Below are 27547 nucleotides of genomic sequence, written 5' to 3' on the forward strand. Positions count from 1 at the left end.
TTAATTTTAAAATGCAATATTTTACATAATTTAAAAATAATTGAAGTACAAAGCAAACTATGAAGAGAGAATAAAACACATACAATTAAGGCACTGTGGTGATTAAAAAGGTTCAAAAAACATAGTTTCTGAGTAATTTAATAATGTTATTAATAAGGCCAGCATATTATTAATAAAAGGATGGTCAAGGCTGTCTCTCTTAGACCAAAGACAATTATGACAGCAAGCTCAGGGCTTATGTGTTCTTTTATAAGAGAAGTGGCAATCAATTCTGATTGGTTAACCCAATTGGAGGTGGGCTATATTAAAATAAGTGGCTGAGAGTGACAGCTTGTCTCCCTTGGACAGAGAAGCTATCTCTACACCCAGACCACCCCCAGCTTTGGGCTATCTGTTCAAAGAATATATGCCCCACCCAAGCCTGGGCAGAAGATAATTAGACCCAAGGTGGGTCTAATCTCATTATCAGCAAAGTCTATCTAGAGGTTGTACTTTTAAAACCAGATTTTAGAAAAGGGGAGAATTCTGGATGTACATGAATCATTGGTTATCAATAATCATTTCTCTCAGTACCATGGGCATTTACTGAGGTAGAGATTACTTCTGAGTTAGGAAGGTGGCAATAAGAAAAGGCTATGTAGAAAAGAAGATTATATCTGAGTTGGACTTTGAACAATACGTAGGATTCCAATAGACATGAAATTGATTGGAACAATTCCAGACATAGGAAATAACATGAGGGAAGATACAGATGGAGTCCAAGCTTGAGGTGTGTTTATGAAATAATGACTAGTTCAAAGGAAGAGTCACTTGTAGATCATATTATAGCAGGAAGATAAGAAGAGGCCAGATTCTGGTTTAGATTATTGCAGGAATATTGCCCCCAACCAAAGGACTATGAAATTTAGAGGGGGAAAAGAAATAAATGGTTGTCCCTTTTATAGGAGAATTCCCTTCACTTTGCTACCGTTGAGGTGCTTGCCAGAGGGGTACAAATGCTTGTGACTCTATATATTTAGAAGCATCAGTGTCTCAGAAGGGGTGGTTCTTTACGGTGTGGCACAGAAAAGCACTGGAGGGCAGAGAAGGGTGCAGCATTTACAATCCAAGTGGACCAGTTTCCTTTATTATTGAATATAGCTCCTCCCAGATTTCTGGAGGTACCTCATTAGCTCCAGGTGAAAATAGACAACAGGGGTGTTCAAATGGGTTTGAGGCACCAGAAGTGCAGTCCCTAAGTGCTTCTCAAACAGGCCTCTCCCTCCAAGGAGGCATCTCTGCCTATACTCCATGGCAGCCACCCAAGGGAAAATACATACCAGCTGCTCCTTGTTTGTTGGTGGCCTAATTTAGGCCTATTACAGCCAAGAAGCAGCCTCAAGATTGGGGCATACTGATTGATGGATCAACCTAAGAATACCAAACCTGCAAGAATGGAAAATCCATGACTTGGTAAGGATATACTCACACACAAGATATTAGATAGGGAATATTGGGGGATGGGAATGGAAGGTAGGTATATAGATTAGGAATCATGGTGGTGCATTAAAGATTAGGCATGGAAGCAGCAGAAGTGAATATGAAAGTAGCCAAGATACTGAGGAAATGCAGCAAATTTGGGGAGTGGCTCATCAAAAGCATATATAATTGGGGCACCTAGGTTGTGCAGTGGATAGAGCTCTGGCCTTGAAGTTAAGAGGACCTGAGTTCAAATGCGGCCTCAGACCAAACACTTGACAGCTGTGTGACCTTGGGCAAGTCACTTAACCCTCATTGCCTTAGCAAATAAAAAAAAAAGCAAATATAATTGGAATTAGAAAACTGAGTATGAACTCCATCTCCACTTTATGCTCCCTGTATGAGCTTGGACAAGTTATTTCACTTCTCTGGGCCTCTGTTTCCCCACTTGTAAAATAAGAGAGGTGGTCTGGATTACCTCTGATATCCCTCCTAACTCTAAATCTATGATCCTGGGAGACTACAGATAATAAAACTATGACAAATGAGAACTAAGTAATCTAGGACACTAAGGGGCCTGAAGCACAAAATAATCATGATATAACCAGTCATTCAGCACATATTAAGGGCTTTCTATGTACAGGGCACAATACAAAGCATAATTATTCAGGTTTACATTTTCCAAGTTACTTGATATAAGTATCCAAGACATGCTTGAGGTTTCCAAAGGATAAAATAGAGTTAGTAGACAGAGTTGAAACATCATTAAGTGACAAAACCTCTAAAAATAGGAATTGTGTATTTTCCCATTAATGCAGCCCAATGTTGGAGGATATGATTAATAAAGGGAAGGAAGGAAGGAAGGAAGGGAAAGGAAAATGAAAAAATGAGGTGTTTAGGTAATGTGACTTTAAAGCTATGACTATGAGAATACACTTACTCCCTTCTTCCCTGTCCTTCATACAAGTACATAAACTTGTTAACATATTTTAAAATTGGAAACTCCAACCACTTCCACATGCTAGCATATAAGCTCTGCAGAAATAGTTTCACAACTAGATGTCAACAAAGCATATCACTAAAATAAATGTTGACTTTAAATTGGCCTCTTCATTTGTAGCAGGGAGATTTCTAGACAAAACATTTAACAGGTGGCCAATTAAGGTTGTGTTGACATGAGTTGTCAGTGGGGCAAAGACTGAAATTTAGAGAGTACAAACAATAGCTGCTCACAAAGTTAACTTTCCCTTCAGCTCAAGACAATTGCTTGGATTGCTACAGTTTCACACCATGAAGTATAAAGTTGATTGGAGGTCTTGTTTTGTGCAGTTTGACCTAGGAACCAAAATTATTACTTCTGAATATATGTCTGTGACAGGGCCCAAATATTCTGCCAGTAAAAGACATTGTGAAGCCAGCAAGTTGAAGCCAACAATTTGGTGGTTATTAATTAAGATCACAGGTTTCAGACATGAATGAATCCACTAATTCCACCATTTTCCAGCCCTTTCATTTAGCTGTAGTTAGATTCTTGGGTCTCTTAGCTAATATAACTGTGTTTTTAAGGGATTATCACTATTAGGTAAAATTTACATTAAGGTTAGATTTAATGCAATTATTGTTATTAGAGCATAGATTTAGAACTGGAAGTTACCCCTTCCAGGGTCAGCTTTATGAAACCCCTCCTTTTACAGCTGAGGAATCGAAGGGGCAGAAAGCTTAAGGTGACCTGCCTAGTGTTACACATTTTAATAAGCCTTAGAAGTGAGACTTGAACCCTGGTCCCCTGAGTCAAAAGCTAGAGCTCTTTCTGCTCTGCCATACTGTATTCCTACATATATTATAAATAGTTTCTACATAACCCACAGCCCATATTATTCTCCCAAGACACTGGAACTTACTCAGAGCTTAGGAAAGTGGTATTTCATTAAATTTTTGCTGTAGATGAGTCACCAAAATATAAACTAACTCCATAAAAATTTTATTTATTGTATGCATCTCCAAATAATATCTCTAGTCCAGACACTATAATAAGAGTAGAAGTGAACCAGCTAAGATGTAAGATAAACTACTTGTGGTGTTTGTATCACACACATAGGATTAAATTGACTTTTCTACTTTCTAGATTGCATTTTCACTTCTGGAATGGATGCTTACATTTCAAATATTCAATTCAATAAACTTTATTAAATGCCAACAATGTGTCAGGCACTGTGTAAAACACTAAGGGTGCAAAAAAGAGGCAAAAGACAGTCCTTGCCCTTAAGGAGCTTACACACTAATGGTGAAGACAACTTGCAAACAAATATATACAAAAGATCTCGTGGCTTTATATAGGTAGACCTTAAAATTGCTTGTCCAGCAAATAAAGCTGGTTAATTGTCCTGTTTTTTGTTTCTTTGTTTTTAAAGTAACATAGCAATATAAATGTTGATTGTATACTAATCACTTATATCCTGATATTAACTTTATTTTTATTTAAAAACAATATTAACACCTTTTATGTTAAAAATCATAGTCACTTTGGAATAAGAATCATCCTTTCTAATAAAGAAAAATGGTGAATACAAACCAACTAATAAGGCGACTGCCTCTTTCAGTATATGGGCACCATTATGTACCAATAACCTGCTAGCAGTCTACTGAAAAGAATGAAATTTGTTTCATCTTTTGCCTCCTGGAACTAATTCGTATTTAATCTTGTTTAACTTATTAACTAATTAGGAATTTGTAAGGTGCTATGATTCAGCTCCAGTTAAATACAATTGGCTACAGCTTGGGCTTTTAAAAGCTACAGACTGCTTTAATCTTGAGAGAATCTTACTTTTGGACTTTTTTGGGTGCCAGCATCAGAAAAACTGAAAGTAGAAGGCTTCAGGATCTTCTGTTTCCCTTCAGACATTAAGACTTCAATTATCCTAACACTTTGAATAGGACATGCCATCTATCCACAACTATCCTATCAGTGTAAGTACCTCTCACAAGTCCGAAGAAGAGAAATAACTTTTTTAATATAGTTTCTCTTTATTGACAACCTGTCTTTCTGTATGATTGTCTGCAAATAACCTCAGTCTTAACCAAACATAGAAACTATTTAGCCAATCATCTTGCCGAAAATCCAAACTAAGAATTATGAAAACTGCAACCTAAGACTTTCCTACTTTTCTTGACTCTTTCCTCTTCTTAATAATGCCACATGTTCAATGTGTATTAATTTTTGTTTTACTAAGAATTACTATCCTATAAGAATTTTATAAATCACTTTAGTGCTGGACAGTTAGGCCTTTTTCTTGACTTTTAACCCCAATAGTTAACAGGGTACCTGTCACTTTAGTAAATGCTTAAATGATTGTTGACTTAGTGACTTATTGATTAATAAACATAATTATTTTCTTTTCTTGATATTTTCATATATGGGTGCTTGTTGATTAGGGAATTTCTAAACAAGTTTTATTATATGAATACAATAGAATGTCATTACAAATGACACTATGGTATAGTTTTCTTGCCTTGAAGTTAGAAAAATCTCAGTCAAAATCCTGCCCCTGACCCTGAACCAGCAAGTCACTTCATCTTTATGAAACTCAGTTCCATCACCTGTAAAATAAGCACAACACCTTTTAGTAATTACCATTGTTGGGAAATATACATAAATAATAATATACATAAAATTTTTAACAAGCTTACAGCATTATATTGTCTCCCTGCTTAGAATATAATTTCATTGAGGGCAGGAACTATCTCTTGTTTCCCTTTTTTTGTAACCCCAAGAGTTAGAAAAGTGTCTGGCATATGGTGAACACTTAAATGCTTGTTGATTTATATAGATGTCAATATCAATAATAATTATGAGGAATTCAAAGAGACATGAGAAGATATAGTATTATTCATTTCATAGGGGTTTTTTTGGGGGGTGAGGCAATTGGGGTTGAGTGACTTAACCAGCTAGTGAGTATTATGTGTCTGAGGATGAATTTGAACGCAGGTCCTCCTGACTCCAGGGCCAGTGTTTTATCAACTGTGCCACCCCACTACTTCTATTTTTTTTTGTTTTTTCTTTTTTTTCATTTCATGCAGTTTAAAGAAAAAAGGATAAAGTAAAAATATACACCAAAGACTACAATAAAGTAAGCAATAGCAAGGCAGTTGAACTCTTATGATTATACTAAACAGTCTTGGTCCTTGGAGAACTCAATGGGAAATATACTTTCCTCTTCACTATAGAGGAATGGGTACAAGAGATATGGAAAGCAGTATACGTCTTTGATATGGTTTTTCTATCAATAAACTCCATACATTTGCATAAGCTGTTCCTCCATGCTTAGAATGTTCTCCCTCATAATATCTGCTGTTTTGGAACTCCTGGCTTCCTTCAGTGATTATCTTAAGTGCCACTTCCTTGAATAAGTCTTTTTTTAATTCCTATGATTGTTATTGTCCTTCTTAACTCACTTTGAGTATATCTCATATTTACTTATCTGTGAACCTGCTATCTTCTGTATCTATAGGTGTTCATAGATGTTGAATCGTTTGTGTTTGTGCCCAAAAACATTCACATTGACTCCTAAGGGAAAACCCAATAAGTAGTCCCTCTGGGCCTTTGCTCTGTTCTTGTGTATACAGCCAGAAGAATATAAACTCCTAGAGGGCAGGAAATGTTAAGCTTTAGGATTTCAATCCCAAACTCCTAATATAGTACCTGGCAAATAATAGTAGTATAATAATGGCTTATTGCTTGATAGATGGACTTAAATATTTTTCTTTGTTACAAGAAACTGTGGGTGGAGAAAAAGGAGAAATGAGGGGAATTTACTATAGTATAAAAGAAAGACAACAATAAAAACAAGCAAAACTTTGAAATGAAAGCAGACACATTTGGTTTTGGTTGTTAAAGAGTCATGACACATTTAATGTGTATGCCTTTAATTAAGTGTATATAAAGCACTTTGCAAAATTTAAAGCATTATATATGTCACCATCATTATTATTGTCAGTACTACAACTACTACTACTACTACTACTACAACAACTAACCATCCCTGACAATATTCCTAATTCTTCAATGATACCTTAATTATTGAGTCACATGAGAACAAAGCTTTTGAACTAAAGAAGCCAGCTCTACTTAAAAAAAAAAAAAAACATCATAAATTATGTCAAATAGTATTGGCTTAGAACATAAAACTCAACACTACTCTTGCTAAACTTTGGTTGTGTGAAGAAAGACTATATCTGAGTAATTTCTGCTTGTGCATACATTATTTATGAAAACAAGCGGATGCTATATAATTTATGTAAAGGATAAAAATATCACTCAGCACAGTAGCTTACCATATTCAGATGAAGAGCAAAGGTCAAATCTTAGGTAAAGTTTGGAAATCAGAGAAATTTTCCTTCCTTATCTTTAGTGTCCCCTTTGGTCACCCCCATGACAACTCCTTTCCTATCTTCTAAACACCTAGTGTCCTCAACCTCTCTAAGCACTTCATCTAAAAGGAGGAAGGCAAAAGAGCTTGGAGTACATGCACTAGCTAATAAAGGACACATGAGGAGAAATGAGTCAACATGAGCAGACATAAAATCCTAATGGGAACCAAAAGGAGAGAGACTCAAAAAAGTATTGTGATATTTTAAGTATTAAAAACATTTCAAATGTCATTTAATAAAAGACAGTAAACTGAGGTAAATCTCAGCATAAGTAACATTATTAACAGGGACATGCTGCCTGTCAATAAAGGGTCAGTGGCTTGCCTCTGTTTATACTGAAGAACCTAAGCAAAAAGATAGTTTCACTTATAGAAGTTTTGGAGAGTACAGAACAAAGAACAGGGTAGATGACATCACAGGATTAGAGCAGCATGATTGGTTACAGATCTGAGGCACAGGAAACAACATGATTGGTTGGAAGTTTCAGTGATGAGGGTTAGCAACGACCCCCTTCTTCTCTCATGAGACTAAGAAGTGCTCATTGTTTGAGTCTAGGTGTGAGATAGCAGCCCAGGTGTGAGAGGGCAAACAAGACATCTTTGAAGGATAGCTTGGAGAAGTAAATGTATCAGGACTGACTCCCTTGCTTTCACACATATTCCCCAAGGTCAGTTAAATTCCTTGAGGTATAAAAATCTGGATGTTTAAACTTGATCCATTACAGGACACTATCTTAAACTCTGTAGCTGACATAAACAAAAGTAATATTGTTTCCTTGGGTATTTAATAAATTCATAAGAAAACACTGAATTAACATAAAAGTTTTAAAAAAGGACATAACATCCACCATTTATAATTACTGATTGGTTGACTAATACTTCAGTGTGAATATGTTTCTGTCAATATGTTATTTTCTGCATCACTATCATGACTTTAATGTTTAGGGATATTCATAAATTAAGAATCGATTAAGATATAAGTATTCTTGAAACTAAATGTTTCAGTGGGAGGTATATGTAAACAATTCACATTTTTAATGAAACTAACTATAGTCAATTTTACTGGCAAGTGGGAAGTAAAGTCAAGCTAAATGACAAATGCAGTATTTTCTGATAAACACAAATCAGACTATGTAGCAGATGTACACTTAAGTAATTTCTGCTTCTGTATGATTAAATAATTACAGATTCACAACAGATGAACTAGATTATAATTAAATGGATATTAAACTTTGCTTAGGAGTATACTACAGACTTTTAACTTCTTTCTTTATCTCCTTCTCCCCCTCCCCTCTTTTCTTTTTCTTCCTTCTGCCCTTATCTCCATACAGCATCAGATGAAGAAGAACCAACTTCAGGAGGTAAATGATCTTGATTTAATTTTTTTTCCATGGTACCTATGTTTAGTAACTTATACCATATCTGAATGATTTCCTGAAATGTGAACGCAACTGGTATCAAGATATGGATTTGCTTTGTATGCATTTATTGGTAACCATTTTATTTTTCTTTCTTTTTAAAAATAAATTTTATTTTTTTTTATTTTTCATCACCTAAATATATTCCTTACATCCTTTCCCTCAAGCCTCCCAAAGGGTCATCCTATGGAACAAATAATATTTTTAAAGAAAAAATTTAAAAAAGGAAAAAAGAGCAAAAGCAACAAATATATTGGAAAAAAAACCTGAAAATAAGTGCATTTTTCCAAATCAATAGATCTATCACTTCTGAAAAAGAGTCTATATAGAAGGGTGTGTTTTCATGCATCTCATTTGACAACATGCTTGTTATTGGCAATTTTACAACATTCATTCTAGATTTTTTCTGATGGTTGTTCTTTCCATTTATATTTTTTGTAGTCATTATGTATATTGTTTTCTTGACTCTGTTGATTTCATTCTATATCAGTTTATGTTTTTCCATGCTTATCTGCATTCCTCATAATTGTTTCTCACTGCAGAGTAATATCTCATTGTGTTTGTGTACTACCATTTATTTAACTGTTCTCCAACTGATGGGTATCTACTTTATTTATAAGTCTTTGATTCTCCCACCTTACCCCCAAGTAAAATTCTGCTATAAATACTCTGGTATATTTCTTCTTCTTTCCATTTACTGCCTTGGAGAATTTGCCTAGAAGTAGAATCAGAAAAGTTCTTTGATTATCCCCATCTTTGTTTCAGTAATATGTGTGTTGAATCAAAGGCGGCCAATAGTAAGAGTGATCCAAGGCTGAAACTTGGTTGAATGTAATTAGTTATATAATAAGGGGACTAGGGATTCAAGAGAGGAGGATAGTGTAGAGATGAACTGGTTTGCCAAGGAGTCCAGATCAGGAGAAGAGGAGAATATGGCTGGGGAGAGATTAGAGATTGCAGTGAGGAAGATCAGGATTTTCTTTTCTTTTAATTTCTTTAAATTTATTTTGAATTATCAACAATCACTTCCATAAACTTTTGAGTTTTAAATTTTTCTCCCACTTCCCTCTCCAAGACAGCGTGCAATCTGATATAGCCTATACATATACATTTCTATTAAACATATTTTCACATTATAGTGATATTGTAAGTAAGAATTAGAACCAATAAGATTAGGATTTTTTAATGAGGGGAGGGAGGGAGAGAGAGAGAGAGAGAGAGAGACAGAGACAGGCAGACAGAGAGAGATGGAGGGAAGAAGGGGAGGGAAAGGAAAAGGGAGACAGAGGTTGAAAACCACTAGATAGATTATGTTTGGATAAGGGGATTTTTTTACTCTTTAACATAGTGGTGGTACATTTGTGGATGTTGGCAAAATTAAGGGTATGCCCATCTTTGTGAAAGATTAATTGACATATTTTGGAAAACAGTAGTCTTGGACAAAGAATCAACCTGAATAATCTTGTTTTGTGAGGCTTTGTTCTAAACTGTTGTCTTTCATTATCAAAGAGGACCGAAATAACATTACTAAACTGGGATCAAGGTATACTGTGTCTGTTTGTGGCTGATCAGACTAATATGAGCTTGGAAGACTGTACCTCAGGTTAGGGCTTTTTTCTAAGGGCCTGGTGTTTGAATGCTTGATGATAGGGAGACCATGGGCCTAAGTGATTTTCTTAGATCCTTTATGAAGTATGTTAGAGTCTGTAGTCTCTCCATAGGCAGCAGTGGATTCTGGGAGTAGGAATTCTGATCCTGAAAACCATTGGAGCGAAGTCTTTACAGGTTAAACATGAAGTAAAAGGGAAGAAGATGTCTGGGGGATAGATATGGGGTTTCTTCAACAGTCCTTAGGTCGAAGCCCCCTTGGTTGTCATAAAGGAGGTATTGTTTTCTTAGAATGTCTGATGACCCAGGAAATAAGTATTCTTTTCCCCAGGTTCTTGGCTCAGTATCAAGTTTTATTCTTATTGCTAGTGTCCCACTCCATGTCTCAGAATCCTTGGTTAGATCTTGGTTTCCTTTTGATCTGGGTTACTTATCTCTAGAATCTTTGTTTGAATTCCTGAGCTTCTTCCCTAGTTTTGAAGCCTGAGTTTCTGATCTCATTTTCCTGTCCTTTTGAGAACCTATACTTCTTATTTTTTTTTTCAAACCTGTTATGCACCTGCTTGTTCTGCCTTACCATTGATGTTTTTCCTGGAATTGATCCCTGCCTTCCCTAAATCTTTATGAGTTGCAGACTACTCTCTTCATTCAAAACAGAAATTATATAATGAGTACCCATCAGACTCTATGTTGTATGGTGATACAAAAAGTTTCCTCAGTTTTGAATTAAGGAGCTTTTGTGGCAACCCCTCTCTCCCCCAATAAGTTGTATCTTGTACTTGCTTAAAAAGGAGAGAAATATGTTATCCTTCTCCTTCTTTCCCCTCTCCTTCTCCCTTTTACCCCCCCATAACTATTTATTCCATAACCAGAATAACAAATGTCTGTTTTCTCAGACACAGGCATTTTCTATACAGTTGTCTTTTTTAATACCATTTCCTCAATGTAGGTTGAGAATAAAATTATCTCCTAAACCCTTCTCTCTCCTCTTTTTCTCAATTCTCATGCTCTTCTTTTTATTTCTCAGTAGCTTTTTGATATTCTTCCCCCCCATTACCTGCCCCTCATATGGTGGAAGGGGTAGAGAACTCTGTGCATGTTTCCACAGGACACAGTCTTCCTAGGAAGGGGGTGGGGCTGAGCAGGAAAAGAGTATATGTGTTTTAGTCTTGTCTGCAAGATTTATTAAATATTTTCTTTGTGATGGCACTGCACGAAGACACAGCACTAGGAGGAAAAAGCAGTCTTGTCCTCAAGAGGCTCACTTTAAGGAAATAATCAAGATGACTCCATAGGTAAAGTGTTTACTGGAAAGCCTAGTAATGTTCAAACTAATGAGCTACTTAATAATGTCTTACAGAAACTCAAAATGCTTTAATAACTCAGTATTTACCCTTAAAATAAATTAACATGGTAATTCTTTTGCTTTATTTCATTCAATAGAATATTATTTTAATCTAGATGTCGATTTTAATTCTGAAATGATGGAAACATATTAGATTTTTAATGTTTTTTTTAATAGTTTTGCTTGAAGATATGAGCAGATGTTGGTGTTTTGAGGTTTTACCAAAGCTCTTTGAGAGTAATGGAGCAAAAGTACTCTTAAGGAAATGTTTATTTCAACAATTGCATTTATGGATTTTATTAACATTAGGGTGCTTTGTAATTTGCAGAGAGCAGATGCTCTTTCTCTATAAAGACTGCTAAAAGGAAACAAATATTTCCCCTTTTAATTGGGGGAAATATTTCATTAAAAGTCTTTAATGCAAAGGATTAGCTGGACCTTTTTATTGTTCAGTTGTTTTAGTTATTCACGTCTTTGTGACCTCATTTGGAGTTTTCTTGGCAAAGATACTGGAAGGGTTTGTCATTTCCTTATCCAGATCATTTTAAAGATGAGGAAATTCAAGCAGAGTCAAGTGACATGCCCAGGGTCACACAGCTAGCAAGTGCTTGAAGCAGGATTTGAACTCAGGATGATGAGTCTGCCTGATTTGAAGTCCAATGCTGTATCCACCACCTAGGGGCCCTTAGTTGGACCTTAGAAGTCACCCAGTGCAATCTTGTAATTTAACAGATGAAGAAACAGCACCAAGAAAAATGTGACCTAACCAAGATCATATAGATAGATGGTCATGTAATAGCCCTGGAATTTTTGGGAACATTTTATTTGCTATGAAATTGAACATAGAGAAGAACAAAGGCCCAAAAATTTGAGAAGTCTGTATATTTTCTCTTTCTCTCAGGTCAAAATATTTTAATGTTTATTTTAAGGCATTAAATCATCAATTTGGAATGAGGAAGGGGCATTAGAGATCATCTAGGAAAATCCACTTACTTTATAAACAAGAAAAATGAGGTATAGAGAGGTTAAGGGACTTACGCAATGCCATCCTATATGTTGTTTTTTAAAAGAGGCAGTTAAGTGGTGCAGTGAATAGCATGCTGGGCTTGGAGTTAAAAAGATTTCAGTTGAAATTCTGCCTCAGACTTACGTAGGTATGAGAGTCTAGGCAAGTTCCTTAACTTGTACCTGCCTCAGTTTCTTCATTTATAGAATGAGATTAATAATAACTCATACTTTCTGGGACTGTTGTAAGTATAAAATAAAATAATATTTGTAAAGTGCTCTATAAATATGACCAGTTATTTATTTTAAAAAAAGAACTTGAAAAAATGTTAAAAATCATATTTGCCTATTTTTTTTCTGTTCTTGAGCTCAAAGTGTTTTTTTTAACAATTTGTTATTTATTTTAAAATTTTTTAAGTATTTGAGTTCTCAATTCTCACCCCCCCACCTCACCATTGTTTGAGAAGGCAAGCAATATGATATCAATTTTACATGTAAAATCATGTAAAACCTATGTCTATAATAGCCAGATCACCAAAAAAGCAATACTTTTTTTGTATTTTTTTTCATTCTTTTGACTTTGTTTTATTGTTTGTTGATGTTTCACAGAGTCATTCAATTCTACTTGCCCAATTCTATTTTTTAAGTAATCATATTCTTCAGTGAGTTTTTGTACCTATTTTTCCATTTGGCCAATTTTCTTTTTTAAGGAGTTGCATTTTTCAATGACTTTTTGTTCTTCTTTAACCGTTTGGCCAATTCTGTTTTTTAAGGTGTTATTTACTTCAGTGTATTTATTTATGTCTCTTTTACGAGCCGTTAATTCTCTTTTCATAATTTTCTTGCTTCACTTATTTCTTTTCCTAATTTTTCCTCTACCACTCTTATCTCTTTCTTTACCTTTTTCAGCAGTGCTTGTTGGGCTTGTGTTAAATTTGCATTTTTATTTGATGCTTTGCTAGTAGCTATTTTCACATTGGTATCTACTGAGTTCGTGAAATATATAGTACATTGTATTGTACTATATGATATGCTATACTAATGCGGTATTTGACATGCTTTAACTCAGCTGATTACTTGTGTTTTAATTCTTATATTATAACAAAGTTCAATCAATCAACATTTATTAAGCACCGATTATACATCAGATACTGTGTTAAGCACTAGAGATAGAAAAAGAGGCAAAAGACAATCCCTGTCTTCAAGAGCTTACAATCTAATAGGAGAGACTACCTGCAAGCAAGCATATATAAAGCAAGTTACCCAAAGGGGAAGAAAAAAGGAAGTAGTTAAAATAATTAACTGAAGGAAGTCACTAGAATTAAGGGAGTGGATAATTCTTTCTAAAGAAGGTGGGATTTTAGTTGGGAACTTAAAGCTAAGGAGGTCAGTAATCACAGCAGAGGAGAGAAAGCATTTCAGACATGAGGAACAGCCAGACAAAATGTCCAGAGCTGAGAGATGGAATGTATTCTTTGGGGAAGAGCTAGGAGCTTAATATTAAGGAATAAGTACATATCAAGGAGTATAAGGTCCAAAGTGACTGGAGAAGGAGAAGGGTCTGGATTATGAAGGGCTTTGAATGTTAAGAAGAACATTTTGTATTTGATTCTGGAGGCAATAGGAAACCACTGGAGTTTATTCAGTAGGCAGGTGACATAATTGGACTTGGGCTTCAGGAAAATCACTTTAATGGCTTAATGAAGGATGGATTGGAGTGGAGAGGGACTTGAGGCAGGTCAACACACTGTCAGGATCTTGTAATAGTGTAGTAGATGTGAGATGATGAGGGCCTTTACTAGAATGGTAACTATGTTAGAGGAGAATAAGAGGGTTTATTGAAGAAATGTTGGTAAGTTAAAGTCAACAGACCTTGGCAACTGTTTGTATATTGGAAATTAAGGATAGTAAGGAATTCAGGGTGACATCTAGGTTGAGAGCCTTAGAGGAAGGAAAGATGGTGTTGCCCTCTATAATAATAGGGAAAGTAGGAGGGGGAGGATATAGAGGGAAATGAGTTCCATATAGGGCATATTGAGCTTAAGATGGTCTACTGGACATTCAATTCAAGATATCTGAAAAGTTGCTGCTTTGTTTTATTATCATTTATTTTATCTCTTTTATCTAGACCAATTATAAATTCCTGCCTCTTTTCCCCAATAGATTTCATTTCATTAAATATTTCCCACTTACACGTAATTTTTCAACATTCATTTAAAAAAAAATTCAGTTCCAAATTCTTTCCCTCTCACCCTTCCCCATTCTTTTAGAGGGCAAATAATATGATATCAATTATACATGTGAAATTATGCAAAACACGTTTACATATCAACCATGTTTCAAAAGAAAACAGAGCAAAAGACAAAAAAAAAGAAATTTAAAAAATGCCTCTATTTTCCTATTTTTAATGCAAGATTGTATGCCCATGTAAGATATGCATGCCCATGTAAGATATGCATCTCCACGTGGCTTGTCTAAATGTGGTTCATGAGAGGTATGGGTAGATATCTCTGGAATCTTATCTACCCCTCTCTAAAGGAAGCTCTGATTCCTACCTTGAAGGGGGTAAGGGAATGGCCACAAAGCTGGCCATTCTTTAATTTTTTCTAGAGGAGAATTCTACTAGAAATATATATATATATATATATATATGTATATATATATATATATATATATATATTCCCCCCCCCCCGACACACACACACATTGCTAGTCTAGTAATTTAATACATTAAAAACAAAATCCTCCTTTCTAGACACAAGCCTCAAGGTAGGAAGCTTATAGCTGCTGGCTTGACCTTCTTCCACCAAACACTAGTTATACAAAAGATAATCCCATACAGCAAATAGTGAAAAAATCCATTCATCCAAGCAAAAAAGCAAACAGAAATTGGAGAAGTTATACAGCTTAGAATACACAGAAAAATACACAAAAGTGAATGAGTTTTCCTAATGGAAGTGAGATAAGATCTCAGCTTGAAATAAGAAAGAGAGACCTCTATCTCACCAAAAGGGAAATTCTGTTTCTATGTCTTCCATGTCTAGGGAGGCAAGCTGAAATTAGGAAGATTTTGATGAACCAACAGGCTTTCTTTACATTTCTACAAGGTCAAAAGTCTTTCTCTCTCTTCCCCACAGAGTAGGTACCAAACAAATTTCAGAGCCACACATTTTAGTGTTCATTCTCTCTCTCTCTGTCTCTGTCTCTCTCTTTCTCCACCTCTGCACCTCAAGCAAGTACACAGCATCCTCTCAGCATTTTCTCTGGCAAACAAGAATCTCCTTCTTCATACTCTGCAACATGCAAAATGCCACAGCCTTGGAAACCTGGGTTTACATTCTAACATTTTTAGAAAACGTTGTCTTATCCTAAAACTTAGTAAATGTGCAACTATTCTTGGGCCCTTTCCACCCCCTGATTATTTCCTTGACCAACACATCCCTTCTTTTATTCATCTCAAAAAATGACTTTCCAGACTTAGTTTCCTTTTGTGCCTTTATCTCTGTCTCTCCACTTTAAGTAGATTCTGTATTGGCAGGACTCCCTTCTATTTAAAGTAGGAATAAAAGTAGTTTTTGGTTTACCATCCAAATCATTAATTAACTCTACTCTTGCTACTCTTGCTTTTTTTTTCTTTTTTCTATTCTACCTCTTTCTTTCCTGACCGAGGTTTTTCTCATTTGTTTTACATTTCCACATCTTAGCCCAATTATAAGCTTCCAACCTGCCCAAGGAACAGACTTTAAATGACTTGTCTAGGTCATGAGGCCAAAAAGCTTTAGGGAAAGTCTTTGAACCCATGTCTTCTTCATTCTAAGCCCAGCACTCTGTCTACTGCATCATGAAATAAAATTAATAACATTATTGCTTTTTAATCATGAAATGTTTACCATATACTTTCCTCACAAGCATATGATTTAGGCAATTTTATCCCTATTTTATAGAAGAAAAAATGAAGTTCTGAGAGTTCAGGTTCTATTAAGAAGTATATAAGTCCCCTACACACACACACACACACACACACACACACATATATTGCTGGTCTAGCAGTTCAATAAGTTAAAAACAAAATCTTCCTTTCTAGACACAAGTCCTCAAGGTAGGAAGGTAGCCTTAAGCTTATAGCCGCTGGCTTGACCTCCTTCCATCAAACACTAGATAATCACATATGGCAAATAGAGAGAAAATCCATTCATCCATTCATTGGTTATCCCTATTTTATAGGTGAAAAAAACTGAAGTTCTGAGATTTCAGGTGATTTGACCAAGGTCAGCAGGCCCATGAGTGCTAGAGCTAAGGATTAAATCTAGGTCTTCTGATTCCAAGTCCAACATTCTTTGCAAGATATATAGATTTTTCCAAAGTACCCCAATTTTTCCTAATGTATAGCTTCCCAAGGGAAAAAGGCCATCCACACTGCCTAATAAAATAAATGAACAATATTTGTTAAGTCCACACTTAGTATAGTGCACTGTACAAGGCATCATTGAGTATTCAGTTTGCCAATAAAAAGCATAAATGTAGAACATTACACTTTAAGGAGCCTAAAGTCTGAAATGGGTAGACAAATTAATTTAGTTTGAGAAATGATAGCAGATGCTATGCTCTTATATTATTAATTCATGTTTTTGGGTAATGGTTATTGATCAATCACTATGGTGACTATTTTAATTAACTTCATAGTTCTACCCACCATTCCAAGTACATGCTATGCACGCCTTATATGTTGGATCAAGTGCAGAGCTTAAAAGACCTTAAAGGGTAAAATCACAAGTCATTAACCTGATCTGAGTCATGAATATTTTTATCCTATCCTGTGTTTTTGATATTTTGAAATACTTGCATTAAAGCAATGCATCGTTTATATCTCCATTTCAAACCGTAAGTGCATGTGTCTTTGTTGAATCTGGCAGATTCACCTATATAATCATTCTCAACTCAAAATATTCTGACTGGATGCTTTAGCCTAAAGGAAGAAGCTTTGTAGCATCTGAGTTACGATAGCACTTTCTCCTAACACCGGCTCTTGTATGAAGTAGGTAGCTTCTTACTTGAAACATTTATTCTTCTGGAGTCTTATTCTCATATATTTAACATCTTATTTCCTTGAATATAAAACCTGTCCCTGGTTTTCACAGGGATATTTTTTCTGCTTATATTATGATACGTGAACTGTTTTCTAAAACACATACTATAACTTGACCTCAAAAATAGTATTGTCCTTCAGAGTATTTGCCTCAGGAAATGAAATCGTTATAACAAAGAAGCGACCATGGCTCAATCTTTGTTGGAACTCCTTTTGTAGACCTGCTTGCAGGGCCAACTAACAACCAGGATACTTGATCATACTTGTTGTCTCATTTAGTTTTTGACCAAATTTGACCAAGTTTTGACCATCAATTCAAAGGCAGAATTAATGCAGATTCAAAAAAAAATTAATGTTCTAAAGAAAATTCAAAAATAGTGCTTTCCTAATAATTCAGCAATATTGCCTTGCTACATTTCAAACAATCAAAAACAACAATGTCTTTAGTGTGTTTGTAGAAACCAAGATACTCACATTATAGGCAACTGATCCTCAGTAATTTGAGAAGCAGCATGGAGTAATGGACAAAGTACCATTCAGTGTCAGAAAAACCAAGTATCAAATCTGATTTATGACATTTACTAGCGATATGACCATTGACAAGTCACTTAAATTCTATCAACCTCAGTTCCTCAACTAAAAATTGGGGAAGCTAATAGCTCCTGCCTCAAAACATTAGTGTGAGGATCAAATCCCAAAGTATACATTGAGCACCTTGAAAACTTTAACATGATATGAAAATGTGAATTATTTTAAATTAGGCAGTACATTTTGCTTTTAGTTTTGTATTTTTTTATTAATTTATTTTGATTTATCAACAGTCACTTCCATATGCTTTTCAGTTGAAAATTTTTCTCTCCCTTCCTCCCCCCCAACCTCCCCAAGACAGCGCACAATCTGATATAGGCTTTACATTTACATACCCATTAAACATATTTTCACATTAGTGAAGTTGTAAATAAAGATTAAAACCAATAGGAGGAACTATCAGAAAGATGAAACAAAACTCAACAGAAGGTAAAAATAAGTGATAGCAATTCGACTTCCATAGTTCTTTCTTTGGATGTGGACAGCATTTTCCATCACGACGCCTCTGGAGATGTCTTAAATCCTCGTAATGCTGAGAAGGGTTCAGTTTAACAATCTTAGTCATTGCATAACGTGGCTGTTATTGTGTACAAAGTCCTCTTGGTTCTGCTCACTTCACTCAGCATCAGACCATATAAGTCTTTCCAGGTTTTTCTGAAGTCAGCCTGTTCATCATTTCTTATAGCACAATAGTATTCCATTACATTCATATACCACAACTTGCTCAGCCATTCCCCAATTGATGGGCATCCTCTCAATTTCCAATTCTTTGCCACCACAAAAAGAGCTGCTATGAATATTTTTGTACATGTGGGTCCTTTTCCCATTTGTTTGATCTCTTTGGGATATAGCCCTAGAAGTGCTATTGCTGGATCAAAGGGTATGCACATTTTTGTAGCCCTTTGGGCATAGTTCCAAATTGTTCTCCAAAATGGTTGGATCATTTCACAACTCCACCAACAATGTATTAGTGTTCCAATTTTCCCACATCTTCTCCAACATTTATCATTTTCCTGTTTTGTCATGTTGGCCAATCTGATAGGTGTGATGTGGTACCTCAGAGTTGTTTTGATTTGCATTTCTCTAATCAATAATGATTTAGAGCATTTTTTCATATGACTATAGATGGCTTTAATTTCTTCATCTGAGAACTGTCTGTTCATATCCTTTGACCATTTATCAATTGGGGAATGGCTTGTGTTCTTATAAATTTGTCTTAATTCTCTATATATTTTAGAAATGAGGCCTTTATCAGAGAGACTGGTTGTAAAAATTCTTTCCCAATTTTCTACCTTCCTTCTAATCTTAGTTGCATTGGCTTTGTTTGTGCAAAAACTTTTCAATTTAATGTAATCAAAATTATCCATTTTGCTTTTCATAATGTTCTCTATCTCCTGTTTGGTCATGAATTCTTCTGTTCTCCATAGATCTGATAGGTAAACTATTCCTTGTTCTCCCAGTTTACTTATGGTATCAGCCTTTATATCTAAGTCATGAACCCATTTTGACTTTATTTTGGTATATGGTGTGAGATTTGGGTCTATGCCTAGTTTCTGCCATACTCTTTTCCAGTTTTCCCAGCAGTTTTTTTCAAAGAGTGGGTTCTTATCCCAGAAGCTGGGGTCTTTGGGTTTATCAAATAATAGATTACTATAGTCATTGACTACTGTGTCTTGCATATTTAACCTATTCCACTGATCCACCTCCCTATTTCTTAGCCAGTACCAAGCAGTTTTGATGATTGCTGCTTTATAATACAATTTAAGATCTGGAATTGCTAGGCCACCTTCCCCTGCATTTCTTTTCATTAGTTCCTTTGATATTCTGGACCTTTTTTTTTCCAAATGAATCTTGTTATTATTTTTTCTAACTCTATAAAATAATTTTTGGTAGTTTGATTGGTATGGCACTGAATAAGTAAATTAGCTTAGGTAGGATTGTCATTTTTATTATATTAGCTCGGCCTACCCATGAGCAACTGATGTTTTTCCAATTATTTAGATCTGATTTTATTTGTGTGAAAAGTGTTTTGTAATTGTGTTCATAGAGTTCCTGGGTTTGTTTGGAGGTAGACTCCTAAATATTTTATAATGTCTACAGTAAGTTTAAATGGGATTTCTCTTTCTATCTCTTGCTGTTGGGCTTTGTTGGTAATATATAGAAATGCTGATGATTTATGTGGGTTTATTTTATAGCCTGCAACTTTGCTAAAGTTGTTTATTATTTCAAGTAGTTTTTTACTTGATTCTCTAGGATTCTCTAAGTATATCATCATGTCATCTGCAAAGAGTGATAGCTTTGTTTCTTCTTTGCCTATTCTAATGCCTTCAATTTCTTTTTCTTCTCTTATTGCTAAAGCTAAGGTTTCCAGTACAATATTGAATAACAGTGGTGATAATGGACATCCTTGTTTCACCCCGATCTTATTGGAAATGCTTCTAGCCTGTCCCCATTACATATAATGCTTGCTGAAGGTTTTAGGTAGATGCTATTTATTATTTTAAGGAAGACTCCATTTATACCTATGCTTTCTATTTTTAATAGGAATGGGTGTTGTATTTTATCAAAAGCTTTTTCTGCATCTATTGAGATGATCATGTGGTTTCTGTTGGTTTTGTTGTTGATATGCTCAATGATGCTGATAGTTTTCCTAATATTGAACCAACCCTGCATTCCTGGTATAAATCCTACCTGGTCATAGTGTATTATTCTTGTGATAAGTTGCTGCAATCTACTTGCTAGTATTTTGTTTAAAATTTTTGCATCTATATTCATTAGAGAAATTGGTCTATAATTTTCTTTCTCTATTTTGACTCTTCCTGGTTTAGGTATCAACACCATATTTGTATCATAAAAAGAATTTGGTAAGACTCCTTCTTCACCTATTTTCCCAAATAGTCTATATAGTATTGGAATTAATTGTTCTTTAAATGTTTGATAGAATTCGCATGTAAATCCATCTGGCCCTGGAGATTTTTTCCTAGGGAGTTCATCAATGGCTTGTTCAATTTCTTTTTCTGAGATGGGGTTATTTAAGTATTTTACTTCCTCTTCGGTTAATCTGGGCAATTTATATTTTTGTAAATATGTATCCATTTCACTAAGATTGTCAAATTTGTTGGCATATAGTTGGGCAAAATAATTCCTAATTATTGTTTTAATTTCCTCTTCCTTGGTGGTAGCTTCGCCCTTTTCATTCTTGATACTAGTAATTTGGTTTTCTTCTTTCTTTTTTTAATTAAATTAACCAAAGGCTTATCTATTTTATTGTTTTTTCATAAAACCAGCTCTTAGTTTTATTTATTAGTTCAATAGTTTTCTTAATTTCAATTTTATTAATTTTTCCTTTGGTTTTCAATATTTCTAATTTGGTGTTTAGTTGAGGATTTTTAATTTGTTCTTTTTCTAGTTTTTTTAGTTGTATGCCCAATTCATTAATCTCCTCTTTTTCTATTTTATTTATGTAAGCATTTAGAGATATAAAACTTCCCCTAAGAACTGCTTTGCTGCATCCCATAGGTTTTGTTATGTTCTCTCATTATTGTCATTCTCTTGAATGAAATTAGTGATTGTTTGTATGATTTGTTGTTTGACCCAATCATTTTTTAGGATTAAATTATTTAGTTTCCAATTATTTTTTAGTCTATCTTTCCATGGCCCTTTATTACATATAATTTTTATTGCATCATGATCTGAAAAGGATGCATTTAATATTTCTGCCTTTCTGCATTGGATTGTGAGGTTTTTATGCCCTAGTACACAGTCAATTTTTGTGTATGTGCCATGTACTGCGAGAAAAAAGTATATTCCTTTCTATCCCCATTCAGTTTTCTCCAGAGGTCTATCATACCTAACTTTTCTAATGTTCTATTCACCTCCTTAACTTCTTTCTTGTTTATTTTGTGGTTAGACTTATCTAGTGCGAGAGGGGGAGGTTCAGGTCCCCCACTAGTATAGTTTTGCTGTCTATTTCTTCCTGTAACTCCCTGAACTTTTCCTGTAAGAATTTGGATGCTATACCATTTGGTGCATATATGTTTAGTAATGATATTACTTCGTTGTCTATGGTGCCTTTTAGCAGGATGTAGTTTCCTTCCTTATCTCTTTTGATTAGATCTATTTTTGCTTTTGCTTTGTCTGAGATCAGGATTGCTACCCCTGCTTTTTTACTTCAGCTGACGCATAATATATTCTGCTCCAGCCTTTTACCTTTACCCTGTATGTGTCACTCTTTTTCAAATGTGTTTCCTGTAAACAACATATTGTAGGATTATGGTTTTTAATCCATTCTGCAATTCGTTTCCTTTTATGGGAGAGTTAATCCCATTCACATTCACAGTTATGATTACTATCTGTGTCTTTTTCTCCATCCTTTTTCCCCCCATTTATGCTTTTCTTTCTCCTTTTTCCTTTCCCCCCTTCACTAGTGTTTTGCTTTTGACCACCGCCTCCTTCAGTCCCTCCCCCTTTTATTATCCCTTTCCCTTTTCTTCCCCTTTAGTCTTACTGCTGCTTCCCTCCCTTCTTTCCCCCCCTTTTCTTTCCCCCTCCCTTTTCTTTCCCCTTTTCCCTCCTACTGCCTATAGGGCAAGTTAGATTTCTATACCTAACTGATTATATTATGCCCTTCTTGAGCCAAATCTGATGAGAGTAAGGTTCAAACAATGCTCCCCCCCCTTCTTTCCCTCTGCTGTAATAGGATTTTGTGTCTTTTCCTGTAATGTAATTTACCCTTGTCTGCCTCCTCCTTTCTCAGTACATTTTCTAAGATCAGATTGATCCACTTATTTGGATCCATTTAACCCACTTGATTAGATTTTTTTTTATCATTACATCAAAGTCAACTAATATCCACCCTCTTTATGTATACTCCTTTAACAAGGTGTAATAACAATACAGTTCTCAAGGGTTGCAAGTCTCATATTCCCTTGTAGGGGTTTAAACAGCACCCCCCTTATTAACAACATATTGTATCTTCTGTCCCATTTACCTTTTTAAGTCCTTCTTGAGTCCTGTACTTGAAGATCAAATTTTTTGTTGAGCTCTGGTCTTTTTATCAGGAAAGTTTGGAAGTCTCCTATTTCGTTGAATATCCACCTCCTCCCTTGAAAAATGATGCTCATTTTTGCTGGGTAATTGATCCTTGGCTGCATTCCAAGCTCCTTTGCCTTATGGAATATCATGTTCCATGCCCTGCGGTCTTTTAATGTAGAAGCTGCAAGGTCCTGTGTAATCCTGACTGTGGTTCCATGATATTTAAATTGTTTCTTTCTGGCTGCTTGCAGCACCTTCTCTTTCATCTGGTAATTTTGGAATTTTGCTATTATATTTCTTGGGTTGTCAATTTGGGATCTCTTTCAGGTGGTGATGGTGGATTCTTTCTATGGTTATTTTCCCTTCTGGTTCTAGGACTTCAGTTTTCCTTTATGATTTCCTGAAAGATACTGTCCAGGCTCTTTTTTTCATCATGATTTTCAGGTAGTCCAATAATTTTTAAATTGTCTCTCCTGAGTCGATTTTCCAGGTCGGTTGTTTTACTGATGAGGTATTTTACATTTTCATCTGCTTTTTTCATTTTTTTGTTTCTGTTTGACTGATTCTTGCTCTCTCATAGAGACATTAGTTTCCATTTGTCCAATTCTAGTTTTTAACAGATTGTTTTCTTCTGTTAGTTTTTGTACTTCCTTCTTCAATTGGCCAATTGTTTTTTTAGGGACTTTTTTCTTCAGTGTATTTTTTTTCCAATTGGCCAATTGTATTTTTGAAGGACTCTTCTACCTCTCTCATTTGACTATTAAAATCCTTCTTGAGCTCTTCTAAGAAGGCTTTTTGGGCTTCAGACCAGTTCATATTCCCTTTTGTTGTTGCAGATGTGGGTTTGTTGACAATGTTGTCCTCTTCAGAATTTCTGTCTTGATCTTCACTCTTCTCATAATATGAATCTATGGTACGTTTCTTTTTACTCATGGTGTTTCTTTATTCCCTGGCCTTTAAAGAGATTGAGCTCTCCTGCTGGGGAACAGAGGGTACTGACCCAAGCTTCTTGTGTTGGGAGCCTAGGTCTTGGTCACTGGCTTTGTTGCTGGGGCCTCTTATGCTGGAATTGGAGGCTGTAGGTTTCTGGCAGCTTACCTCGTGTTGGGCTGGAATCAGCAAGGCTGGAACTTTCAGGCAATTCTAGGTTGCCTGCTTTTCCTTTCCTTTAGCTTTCTTCAGCTCCTTTTAGATGGGTGCTGCAGGGTGTTTATCTGCCTGGGGCCCCCTGCAGTGTTGTCTCCCTCGTTTCTGCTAATGCACAGGAGATTCCTTTGCAGTGGAGTGCCGAGGCTCCTGGTGGTTTTCTGAGCTGGTTTCCACCGGTTTCCCCCCACCCCACTGAGGCACTGGAAGGTCCAGGTGTTGGTGTTTGCCTGCTCTACCACCTGGGCTTCAGGATTTCTTCACAATTGGAGGCTTCAGGGCTCCTACAGTTCACCTGGTGTTGGGTTGGAATCAGCAAGTCCAGGGCTTTAGGAAGCCTTTAGGTTATTTTCTTCACCTCCTTTCAGATGTGTGCTGCAGGGTACTTGTCTGCCTGGGGCCCCTTGTAGTTCCTGCCTCCCTTATTTTTGCTGGGGCACTGGGAGACCCATTTGCTGGGCTGCTGCACTGCTGCTCCTTGTCTTTCTTCTAGTTCAGGTGTTCCAGGGTTTTTTTTTCTGGCGTGATATTTTCTGGGTTTTCAGAGGTTGGGAGGGGAGAGTGAGAGCGACTGCCTTTTCACTCTGCCGTCTTGGCTCCCAGAAGTGGAATCTCTAATTTTCTAATTTTTAAAAATTTAAACTTACAAATGAAAAAAGAAACAAACTTAAATACTAAACCCAAAACACAAAACAAGAAAAGAAAAAAATACCACATGCACAGCAGAAAATGAGAGGATTCAAAATATAAGTCAATAAATTTCCATTTCTAGACAACCTATGTAATAAGTAGTACGCATTACGTTCAAAGCTGTCCATCTTTTCTTTGCCTCACTGTAGCTTTTATTTTGTTCTCTGCTATGAACTTTTTACTTTGTTCTTTTTTCCCCCTTCCTACCCTCCCACCCCCAAGAAGGCTACAATGAAGCATATGTATGTGTTTGTATGCATGCATGTATATGTATACGTGCATATACACATATTCCTTCATATACACAAATATATAGAGACATACATATAGACATACACATACATATATATAGATGCCTATAATCATACACACATACATTCATATGCATCTATGTAAAACTGTACTATACCTGTTTTTACTCTGTTTCTTTGAAAGTGGATAACATCTTTCTTCCTAAGTGCAAGTCTTCTTATTTTTTTCTAAATCCTCAAGAAATCATTTCCTACACCACAAAAATATTTCAACCTTATACTGTCCAGTTATTTTAAATAGTCTAAAACAATATTGATTAATCGAGCTGACATATAGTGTAGTTATTGTATTTTTCCCTTTTGATTAAATCTGTTTTAGCTTTAACTTTGTCTGAGATCATGATTTCTACTCCTGCTTTTGTCCCAAATAAATTCTACTCCTCATCTTTATGTTTGTGTGTATCTCCTATTTCCTGTCCTTCCTGACTCCTCTACTTTATTTCTACCTACTACCTTGCCCTCCTATTACTTAACCTACTCCACACTCCAAAGATCCCTCCCTTATCCTCTCCTCCCTACCCTTTCCCAGGTAGTGTACTTTCAATGCTTCCATGGTTCATTGATTTGATTGATATAGGCACTCCTTTCAGTGGTCCCCATAATACTATAGACTCTTTCATGTGACTTCATAATGTTTTCCACAATATTCCTGCCCAAATTTCTTGGGGTTTCATTAAATCTCTTGATGTGTAGTGTGAAGGCATTCATCCAGTGAAAGCTATCCATCTGGATATAGTGGAAGCATATCAAACTCAAAATATATAAAATTGAATTCATTATGCCTGCTCCCTCTCTCCTCATTCCAAGCCAATCACATTTTCAAACTTCTTTAGTTTGGAGCCACTATCCTTCCAGACATACGGGTCAACAACCTTGGCATTACCTTTGACTCCTCGCCTTTCCCAAGCCCATATATTCAATTACATGCCAAACTTTATTTTTACTTTCAAAATATCTTTGTATTTGTCACTTTCTCTTTACTCATATTATGACCATTTTAATTCAGGCATTCATCTTTCCCCTAAACTACTTCAATTGCCTCCTATTTAGTCTCTGTGCCTCAGGTCTCTCCCATTTCTAATCTATATTGTCTGTACTCCTAAAGTTTGCATCTGACCACTCAATAAGTTCCAATGGCTTTCTATTGACTTTAGAATCAACTGTGAACTACATTGATTAGTTTTTGAAATTCTTCCCAACCTGACTGACTTACCTTTCAAATTTTAGTATTTATTACTCTCCTTCCTGGATTATATGGTCCAGACAAATTGACTTTCTTGATGTTTTTTTGATATGTAGTACTGCAGCTTCAATATCTGAGCCTCTGGCTAATTTCCATACTTGGAATGCAGTCTCACCTCACCTCCTTCCCTTAGAATTCCTTGTTTCCTTCAACATTCTGCTCATGTCACATTTTATGTAAAGTCTGTCTTGATTTTCCCAGTTGTGAGTGCCTTTAACCTTGGATTTATTTTGTACTTAATCTGTGTATATTTATTTATGTGCATGTGCTCTCCTCTGATAAAATATAAGTCCCTTGAGGGTAGGGATTATTGGATTTTTATCTTTCTAGCTCAAGCAGTTCTTGGCTCAATCTGCTGGGTCTGACCAATCCCACAGACCTAGATGCCTTCTCTTACCACAGGCCCTAATTCCAAACCCCAGTTTTTCCAGGTTCATCCTGGCCTAGAACTTGAATCCCTGGGCACTTTTCCCCTTTAGGTATTATCTATTTGCATAAATTCCATATAACCTAGAGATTGAGGCATGGACGGGAAGGGGGACATGATGCCTTGGTAGTTTCTCAAAACCTCATAGTATATAAAACTGCTTGTTGAATGACTGATTTATTGATCAATCTATTAATTTTTGTCCTCATTTAATGACTAGCCTATCTCCTTTTCAAGTTCCTTTATTCAAAATGCCCACACAATTTTTCATTGGAAATATGCTATCGCCTACTCTCCTTGATCCATTACCTCTCCCTTTCCCATTTAATTTTTTAAACATATAAAACTGTTATTTTTTAAAAGGTACAAATGAAGGAGAATTAGGTCTGACCAAATAAAGGATGTTCATAATTTGAAGTCAGCACTAACTTCAAATATGCAATACATCATATATGCCTACACACATACATAACATACATGCAATAAGAAATCCACAGACTTGATAAGTTCAGCTTTCTCTTTCTTTGTTATGTTCTTCATTTCACCTTTGGAATGTAAATTCTGCATTGAAGCATATGCAGGTTAATTACATCTTCAGTGAGTATGATAGCTGCGTAGCTTGAGCACTTTGCTGGGTCTGGTCACCCTCTTAGGCCCAGATGTCCTTCCTTCCCAACTGCCCTAATTCCAAACTCCAGTTTTCCCTTGTGTTTTTTGTTTGGAACTAGAATCTTTACTAAACTTTTGTGTGCTTAGATCTTC

The 27547-nt window shown here is 35.6% G+C and overlaps 1 protein-coding gene across 1 annotated transcript in view; it reads left to right on the forward strand.

Moving 5' to 3' along the window:
• Positions 1-27547, forward strand: part of EDIL3 (EGF like and discoidin domains 3) — a 579426-nt gene that overhangs the window by 164432 nt on the left and 387447 nt on the right. Inside the window, 1 exon segment of the mRNA XM_021007989.2 lies at positions 8216-8245. Coding sequence (XP_020863648.1) covers positions 8216-8245 — 30 coding nt within the window.

Source organism: Phascolarctos cinereus, unplaced genomic scaffold (genome assembly GCF_003287225.1).
Source record: "Phascolarctos cinereus isolate Bilbo 61053 unplaced genomic scaffold, phaCin_HiC Scaffold_4;HRSCAF=312, whole genome shotgun sequence".
NCBI lineage: Eukaryota > Metazoa > Chordata > Mammalia > Diprotodontia > Phascolarctidae > Phascolarctos > Phascolarctos cinereus.